The sequence below is a fragment of the Brassica napus genome, chromosome C8 (genome assembly GCF_020379485.1).
Source record: "Brassica napus cultivar Da-Ae chromosome C8, Da-Ae, whole genome shotgun sequence".
NCBI lineage: Eukaryota > Viridiplantae > Streptophyta > Magnoliopsida > Brassicales > Brassicaceae > Brassica > Brassica napus.
This window is the reverse complement of record NC_063451.1, coordinates 20551114-20560140: the sequence shown is the minus strand read 5'-3', so window position 1 is coordinate 20560140 and position 9027 is coordinate 20551114. Positions and strand designations below refer to the sequence as shown.

General features: G+C 31.8%; 2 protein-coding genes across 2 annotated transcripts; one reads left to right on the top strand and one right to left on the bottom strand.

Moving 5' to 3' along the window:
- Nucleotides 1–1050: 1050 nt before the first annotated feature.
- On the top strand, nucleotides 1051–3182 carry LOC125575133 (probable enoyl-CoA hydratase 2, mitochondrial). The gene is made up of 7 exons (XM_048766130.1): nucleotides 1051–1360; nucleotides 1667–1836; nucleotides 1956–2030; nucleotides 2260–2350; nucleotides 2439–2490; nucleotides 2574–2677; nucleotides 2786–3182. Exons 1-7 carry the CDS (start codon nucleotides 1201–1203, stop codon nucleotides 3037–3039), a joined length of 906 nt encoding a protein of 301 aa, XP_048622087.1. The 5' UTR covers nucleotides 1051–1200; the 3' UTR covers nucleotides 3040–3182.
- A 129-nt stretch (nucleotides 3183–3311) lies between these two features.
- LOC125591624 (GTPase Der-like) lies at nucleotides 3312–7183 on the bottom strand. The gene is made up of 2 exons (XM_048766131.1): nucleotides 6577–7183; nucleotides 3312–6497 (listed from the first exon to the last, which is right to left on the bottom strand). The coding sequence occupies exons 1-2, from the start codon at nucleotides 6823–6825 to the stop codon at nucleotides 6324–6326; spliced, it is 423 nt and encodes a 140-aa protein (XP_048622088.1). The 5' UTR covers nucleotides 6826–7183; the 3' UTR covers nucleotides 3312–6323.
- Between the last annotated feature and the right edge of the window lie 1844 nt (nucleotides 7184–9027).

The window sequence follows — 9027 nt, the reverse complement described above, 5'->3', positions numbered from 1 at the left end:
CATTGCTCAAAATTAGGCAATATACATATAATTACGGGTAAAATCATTTGCTACTCATTGGAAATACATTTCAAGCTCTTGTTTCTTGCATTAACAAAAATTGCATCTAAAATTTCAAAACAACAACTAAATTAGTGTCTTTCTATTTTAAAAGTTTTATCTCCAAACCTATTAATAGTTTAATTTTTAAAAAATTAATAAACCAGTTAAGTTAAAAGTATATTTTAAATAAAAAAACTTAAACAATGAATAATTTATTTATTTTTTCTTCAAAATTTAAATATCCAATCCCGACACAAAATATCTGAACCCGAACATAAAATACCCGAACCCGACCCGAAATGTAAAAATACCCGAATGGTTTCTATACCTTTTTACTGATTTATCTGTAAATCCTAAATACCCGATACGAACCTGAACATGTATCCGAACGCCCACTCCTACGATATATGATCATTTGTATCTTGTTTGACTAAAAAATGTTAAACTATTGATCGCAAAATTTTTAATGTGGGACTTTTATCATTTCTAGTCATTTATAGTTTTTTAATTCAAAATATAACATATAAGAAAAAATATAATTTTTTTTATTATATGCTTAATGCAATTTTTTAATTTATTTTAATAATATAAAATTAAACAAAAAAAGAGAGGATACAAAAATTATTATCAAATATGTATTATTCATAATTATTAATTGTCATATATATATTATTCATATTAGGTAATTCAATAGTTTTTATTTAAAAAAAAAATTTCTTTTGTACACGACTAATTAATTTGATAGTTAGTTTAATAAAAAACATAATATATGTTTACATGAACTAACTTATTTTCTAAGAATTCCAAGAGTCATACTCATGACACGTGATTACAAAAACATGTTGTAATGCTCAATGATTAATATACATGAGATTGTTTCCCTCTCTTTATATGTTCTTACCTGGTAATAACAAAAACTTGGTAGATAACACAAACCGGATCAGACCGGATTCAATTTTAGTTAGATTACACAATATAAAGAGAACCGGAAACCCAAAAAGAAAGATTGAGAATCAGATCGAAGTACATGTTTGTTTGGTTGGATAAGCATTGACCACTACGGACTGACAGAACCAGGAATGTAAAGTCTGTCATTTTCAATTTACCAGGAAAAAAGATTTCTACAAAATCAAAACTTTGGAGTAAGAGACGGTGAAGATGAGCTTTGTCAAGTATCTCCGCCGTGATAGTTTGCTCCAGTTAGCCGGAAAACGATCCCTTAGCCGAAGTTGCATGCTTCAGACCTGCCGGACTCTCATCATTGAAACCGCCCCGCCTGAATCTGTCAAGCTTAACCGTCTCTCTGGTTCCGATTCTGGTAAAATTTCCCTTATCGAATAGGTGTGTGTTTATTGGGTTCTATTGTTAGGGTTAGTTAATACCGTTGGATGTGTTATTTGCTTCTCTAGTTAAACCTTTTAGTCACCAATGAATCTTGTCTGAATTTGATATTGTCCTGAAAATCTGAGTCACGTTTTGTTTCTTATTTGTGTTTTTGGATGTCTGAGCATTGTTACTGTCGGATTAATGTCTGGTCTGGTGACCTTTTTGTGTTTGCACAAAAATATCCTAAAGGAAAGATGGCAAATGCAGTGCTTTATGTGAGTTTGTGAGTGATTTACAGGGATTGTCGAGGTCAATCTAGACAGGTCTGTGGCCAAAAATTCCATTAATAAAGAGATGCTGAAAGGTCTCCAGACCACATTTGAGACCATACATCATGATAGTTCCGCTAGAGTTGTGATGATCACAAGTCTGGTTCCAGGAGTTTTCTGTGCAGGTGCAGATCTCAAGGTAGTTTTGCCCCACTCTCTCTCATTTCCGTCTGGAACGTTCGTATTCAATAGGGTTGGGTTGGTTACGCATGCTTGAAAAAATTTGTATGTTTTTTTCTTATTTATTTTTCATGTCAGGAACGTAGAACTATGAGTCCATCTGAGGTTCACACATATGTCAACTCCTTGCGCTACATGTTCTCCTTCATAGAGGTATTAATCCCTATTCAACAAATTCTTTTTCAAATCGACTACATTTGTAAACTTACTTTTACTTTATCAAGATATGGAAAATTTATTAGTCTTCAAACTTATAAAAGAGAAGAGGAATGTATAAATGGTTCTAGTGAGATGAAACTATTAGCTTCATGTGCTACTTTACTTCTCTGTAAATGCTCTAGGATTTGGCTCTCCTCATGCTATAGTGGCTTGTGTATTCTAGGCATTGAGTATCCCAACTATTGCTGCAATAGAAGGTGTGGCACTAGGAGGTGGACTCGAAATGGCTTTATCCTGTGATCTTCGAATCTGTGGTATTCTATTTTCACATGTCATCATTTTTCTTATTTAGAGTCTTTCTGCTATATTCTCCAATTCTTGTTAATGTTCTGAATATTTCAGGCGAAAATGCAGTATTTGGTTTGCCTGAAACAGGACTCGCTGTAATCCCTGGGTACATATACTATAAGCTCCATCCATGACTCCCCATTTTATCAATCTTCTGATGATTTCTTCTTTCTCTCGGCTTCTATTCAGTGCTGGTGGGACACAGAGACTCTCAAGGCTGGTTGGAAGATCAGTTTCAAAGGAACTTATATTCACAGGTCGAAAGATTGATGCAAGAGAAGCTGCAAAGAAAGGTCTGTGACTATTAAAGTTGAATTGTGAACTTGTTTTTTATGACATATACATCCACCAAATAGAGGATGATTCTTAATACTCTCTTTTTTGTTGTTGTTGTCGTGTAGGGCTAGTTAACTTCTGTGTTGCGGCGGGTGAGGCTCATAAGAAAGCAATGGAAGTGGCTCAGCAGATAAATAATAAAGGTCCAATGGCGATAAAGATGGCGAAGAAAGCGATTGATGAAGGAATAGAGACGAATATGGCTTCAGGATTAGAGCTAGAGGAGATGTGTTATCAGAAGCTTCTAAACACTGAAGATCGTCTGGAAGGATTAGCTGCGTTTGCTGAGAAACGTAAGCCTCGTTACACTGGCAAGTGAAGCTCTTTTAGTTTCAATAACCGGGGGGAGATAACCATTGTATTGGATGTTAAGAACCGGGATGGTTTAGGATTATAATAATGTGTATGACACAGAAACCAAGTAAAAATAAACATTTGAATATCACTCGTTCTATTTGTGCATTCATTGGCTTAATAAAATTAAATTCGGATGCAATCATGCAAGTTAAAAGCAATGGTTATATACACTAGAGACTTTTTTCTTGCATATTTTAAATAAATTTTGATGTATTTTTTTGTTTGAGTATTTAAATGTAATATAATTTCCAATATATTAATTATGGAGTATTACAACATTTTTTGGTGACCATGTGTCATATATGAAAATTATTTTCAGAATTGTTAAAAAAAACAGGTTGATCTATCTACACATATATTATGTTTTTTTAAACTAACTATTAAATGAATTAGTAGAATACAATTCTTTCTTTAAACAAAAACTACAAAATTACCTAATATGATTAACATATATATCATAATTAATGATTATAAATAATAAATATTTAATAGCAATTTTTTATCCTCTATTTATTTTGTTTTATTTATATAATTATATATATTATATATGCAATAAAAAAATTATATATTACATTAAATATATAATTAAAAATTATATTTTTTCTTATATGTTATATTTCAAATTTTCTAAAACGACTATAAATTATTAAAAATAGTTAAAAGTCTCACATAAAATTTATGATTATTGGTAACATTTTTTTAGTTCAGCTCATCGTTTTTTTAATGGGTCTTGAATGATTAACTAAATAGACCACATACAGAGTAGAAAATGTTTTGTTTTAAAAATTGTTGCATACTCAAAATAAATATGAACCATCATCGGTTTCGTTTAAAATTATGTTACAATAAAAAGTATAAGGTTGCGTAAAATTCCGAATCCAAATAACCGAACCAAATCCAATCCGAAAATTCTGGTATCTAAACCCGATCCGAATCGAAATATTTGAGGTATCAGAGTTTATTTGAACCAAATTTATATACTTAAATATATTAAATTATTTACAATTTTAATATCTAAAAGAATATACAAAATACATAAGATGTTTTAAAATTGTGCAAAATACTTAAAAATATAAAAATAGTGAAAACTATATGTTTAAAATAGATAAACGTTACTCAAAATACCAAAAATACTGAAAATATCACTTGATTTTCTATACAAATATTTAAGCTAAACTAATTTTAATGTCAAGTCTAAATATTTTAACATACATTATTCAAATTTATATGCTATACATTATTTTTATTTTTAGATTTTTATAAATTTAAAGTATATATGAACTTTACTTTAAAAATAAAAATAAATGAGTTATTCTAACCTAAACCTAAACCGAACATGCAAAAATTTGAACTAAACCCGCAAAGATACGAACAGTACCTAACCGAACCAAATGATACTCGAATGCTATCCCTAATCAATCGTAAAAAAAGTGATTGATAACAAAATATGAATTGTTTATAATATTTAAATACAACATATTTAAAAAAAAACATTATTCCGCACAAAGCATGGATTATCATCTTGTAATTATTTATTTGTTCATTTTCCTAAAACTCTAGTATGAAGGCTACAGAACATGAAATGGACTGTTGGGGAGAGGAAGACGGTTTTATTTCCTCGTTACGTTTTCTTTATCAAAAATGTTTTAATTTTTATAATTTAGAAATAGTTCACTAATAAACTAATATGAATAATGTTTAGTTTTTGAATTTTATTAGTTGAATTGATTATTAAGTAATTGAAAATTGTTTTTAGTTACATTGAAGTGATAAATTTTATTTTAAAATTTTTTGTACTTTATTTTCTTTTAATTTAAGTTTGTTTTCTTAATCTGAAAATACGTGTGTTTGTTAATTTGTTGTCTTTAACACTTTGAGTATTTAAGATTAGTTAATTTTTCTTTGTTGTATATTTTTATATATTCATCTAACGGTATTGGGTAAGGGTGGATGTTTGGCTATCCGTTCGGGTTCGGATCAGATATTTTGAATTTTTGAGTATTTCGGTATAGAAATATAAAATCCGTTCGGTTATTTTTAATCTTCGGATCTGGTTTGGGTTTTTTAGTTCGGATTCTGTTATTTTGGATCGGGTTTGGATATTTAGATTTTTTAAAAGAAAATATTCATTGCTCAAGGTTTTTAGTATTTAAAAATATACCTTTAACTAAACTGAGTTTTCTAAAAGTTTAATAGAATAACTGATTAATAATTTTGAAGATAATTTTCTTTTAAAAAGACACTAATTTGTTTATTATAATTAAAATTTTGGATACAATTTTTGTTAATGCACAAAACAAAGCTTGACATGTTTTTTAAGTGAATAACAATCCATAATTATATATATTATCTGATATAAACTTATATGTAGCATTAATATAATTATTTTGAATAAAATAAAAGAAATAAACTAAAAATATAAGATCAAGTATACATATCTTTGATAATCTTTGGATATCCATTCGGGTTCGGATATTATCTGTTTGGGTTTAGGTATCTAATCTCTCCTAACTCAATATCCACTCGGGTATTTTATTACTTCAATTTGGATTCCGGTTCGAGTTTTTGGATCGAATTCGAATGCGGTTTTGGATATCGGATAAAGTACCCAACCTTAGTATTGGGGAAGGTAAATATGATTTCACATATTAGTTCAAACTCGAGTTTTTCATTTTTAATGTTAATAGACTATGAATTTCTATGGGATATGTAAGTTACAATTATTTAACAGGATATTAATGATTGATATAATATCTTTGTGATTCCATCATCCTTAATTAACCAGCGGTTGAGGCGACCAGTGAAAGTCTAGAGCACCATCTCGTGTATGTGCCAATGACTTCGTTCATTACTTGTAAACGTTCATTACTTGTAAACGTCCTCTTCCCTCTAATGCAGAGGTGAACACAACAGGGATTCCTGTAATCTGTAACCAAAACATTATGTTTCTCATCGCTCAAGAACCTCAAGAGTTCACAAAAGATCGGTTTCTTTCTTTCAATTATTACTAAGGAGTAATGACAGATCAGATAACCTGTGGAATAACTGCCTGAACTTCAATGGGAACAGCTTCTTTGATTTTCTTGTACATCTCAGAGTTTTGTTTCCCTCTTAGACAATCCATTTTGTTAACGATAACGACTAAACCACGTCCTTCTTCTACAGCCCGTCTAGCTATAACTACTTCTGAATGTGTCATACTGCGTTGAGATTTTATGATCTGGAACAAAAAAACATGTCATCGCTTTAGTTTTGCAACAGAAAGAAGGCAACTATGTTTGAATATGACAGAACCTCTTCAGCATTGAGAACTAAAGCGACAATATATGCACGCATCAGACTCTTTTTTGACTGCATGATACTTAAAGACGCTGGTCCTTTGTCTCGCTCTGTTCTCTCTAACCAACCATCAGTGTCAACCTTAACAAACATCCAACATAAACATCAAACGAAGTGAATTAGTGAGGCATGTCCAGCTAATGAGAATCTGTAAACGTACCATATAGACGGTCCTGCCCTGAAACTCGTACTGAACTCTCACAGCATCTCTTGTGAGACCAGCTTCTGGACCCACCAACACACGCTCTTCTTCCAACAATGCATTTAGCAATGTTGATTTCCCAACGTTAGGCCTACCCACAATAGCTAACTGCAATGGCAACTTGGACTCGTCTTCTTCAGAGAGGTTCTCATCACTTGGAACATCATCTTGAGTACATCTATCTGAATATACAACTATGAGGTTCATCACTAAAGAGAGAAAACAAAGAAGCAGCTTCTTCTAGTCAAGTGATTCTTGACACAGTTTTATTTCCATTTAAGGTTTGGACCATGTAATCCTCTAGTAAAGGATGGAGAACTTCATAAAGTGCTGTCATCCCAAGTCCTGTCTCAGCCGAGTTAGCAGTAGGCTCACCGAATCCAAGCGCAAGAGCCTCAGAAGCAACTTCAGCAAGAGATTCACCAATAGACTCCGATTTGTTCATCACTACTATAGGCTTAATTTGTGGCGCATGCTTGCTTAGCCATTTACCAACTTCCAAATCCAAAGGATGCAAACCCGCCCTACAAAAAAACATGAACACAAGAATATGAATAAAGCACTAACAACAGCTTAGTCGATTGCAACTTGAGATTAAAAAAAAAACTTTCACCTCACGTCGATAATAAGAACTGCAAACTGAGTCCTTGCAAGAACATTAGCAGTCATAGATGTGGTTTTCCCGAGAATAGTACCAGAAGAAACTTCGGTCAGCAGAGTCCAAAACATTGAACCTCAAGTCACTTAACCAACATGGATTTGGAACCCTAATCTCTGATTTAAGCTTACCATTCAATCCCAGATCTTTAATCACAGCTCCGATAGCATCCTTGCTGCTATAGATTTGGCCCTGATAGTAGGTGGTTGCAATTTCAGGGGATGTCATCTTATTTTGTTAGTTCAGCGGAGCCTTGCCGTCGGGGTTCTCAGATTTCATAGCCATTGTTTGGTGTGGTTGAAGCTATGTTTGGGCGAAAAAGTTTATTTAAAGAGAGAAAGGAGTGGAGTCGGATTGTGAACGTCTTTTTGGCGTTGCAAAGATTAATAAAGGGAATTAAATGTAAAAAGGTGGGGGTGGAGTTAACTACAGACGGCAGAATGATAACAATTGTGGAGACGATGAAGGTGAAGAGTCGGTAATTCCACGTATTTTCGTCCAGTTCAATTGGACACAGTAATTAAGTGACATGGCATGAAAATGATTCCTGATTGGTAGATTTTATTGTCCGACGTGGACGTCCTCTCTGATCAATATATCCTCCTTTTAGTATAGGTTAGATTGTGCGTATGATTTAAGCAAATTCTCTTTTTTTTTTTTAATCTTTTGCTATAAGTTTAAGCTAATGGTTTTAAATCAGACATTAACTTAAACTTGGTTTCATCTATACGTCATCTCTATTAGTTTTTTTTTTTTTTTGAGAAAGGGCTTTTGTCATCTCCATTAGTTGCAGAAATGTTTCCTTGAATTTGAAGTATAGAGTAAAAGGAAAAAGCTTGAGAGATAATAAATGTAGCCGACCAGTGAGTCCACAGCCCAATCAAATTGGTTCAAAAAATGATGTGCTGATGATAATTTTCGTTTACATATTTCAGTGATTGTTCATTTGTTTGACTAATCATCAGACTTAAAGCTGCGAAGGTAAAATAATGTCTTCATTTATTTAAATAATAAAATGATTAAGAACCATTATATCTCAGTCATGATGAATATAATGCCTGAGATATAACCGAACGGATATTGAGTTAGGAGAGATTGGATATTCAAACCTGAGCGGATAATATCCAAACCCGAATGGATATCCAAACATTTGTATACTTCATCCTATATTTTTAATTTAGTTCTCTTATTTTATTCAAAATATTTATATTAATGATGCACGCGGCTAAATATAAGATAATATATATATTATTGACACAACCATTTGCTAGTCAATCAAAATGCATTTCAAGATCTTGCTTCGTGTATTAACAAACGTTGCATCCAAAAACTCAAAACAATAACCAAATTAGTGTCTTTTTGTTTTTAAAATCGTATATCTAAACCTATTAATCGTTCAATCTATTAAAACTTAGAAAAACAGTTATATTAAAAATATATTTTTAAAATACAAAAAATCTTAAGCAATGGAGAATTTGTTTTTTCTTTCAAAATTTAAATATCCGAACCAAACCTAAAATAAACGAAACCCAAACTTTAAATATCTGAACCCGATCGGAATGTAAAATACCTGAACGGGTTCTATACCCCGGTATCAAAATACCCAAAAACCTGAAATATCCGATCCAACCCCGAAAGAGTATTCGAACACCCACCCCTAATACCACTGTTATTGAAACTAGAAGCATAAATAAAAAGTTTGTTTATGGAGTAGTCTGACATTCATATATAACAGTCAGGGACGGCCCATC

What these genes read in the sequence shown, in the direction of transcription:
- LOC125575133 (XM_048766130.1), top strand. Translation starts at nt 1,201, where the DNA reads ATGAGCTTTGTCAAGTATCTCCGCCGTGATAGTTTGCTCCAGTTAGCC. An exon ending in ACATGTTCTCCTTCATAGAG is followed by an intron (nt 2,031 to 2,259) that starts GTATTAATCCCT and finishes TGTGTATTCTAG; the next exon opens with GCATTGAGTATCCCAACTAT. An exon ending in GGACTCGCTGTAATCCCTGG is followed by an intron (nt 2,491 to 2,573) that starts GTACATATACTA and finishes GCTTCTATTCAG; the next exon opens with TGCTGGTGGGACACAGAGAC.
- LOC125591624 (XM_048766131.1), bottom strand. Translation starts at nt 6,825, where the DNA reads ATGAACCTCATAGTTGTATATTCAGATAGATGTACTCAAGATGATGTT. An exon ending in AGGGCAGGACCGTCTATATG is followed by an intron (nt 6,498 to 6,576) that starts GTACGTTTACAG and finishes ATGTTTGTTAAG; the next exon opens with GTTGACACTGATGGTTGGTT.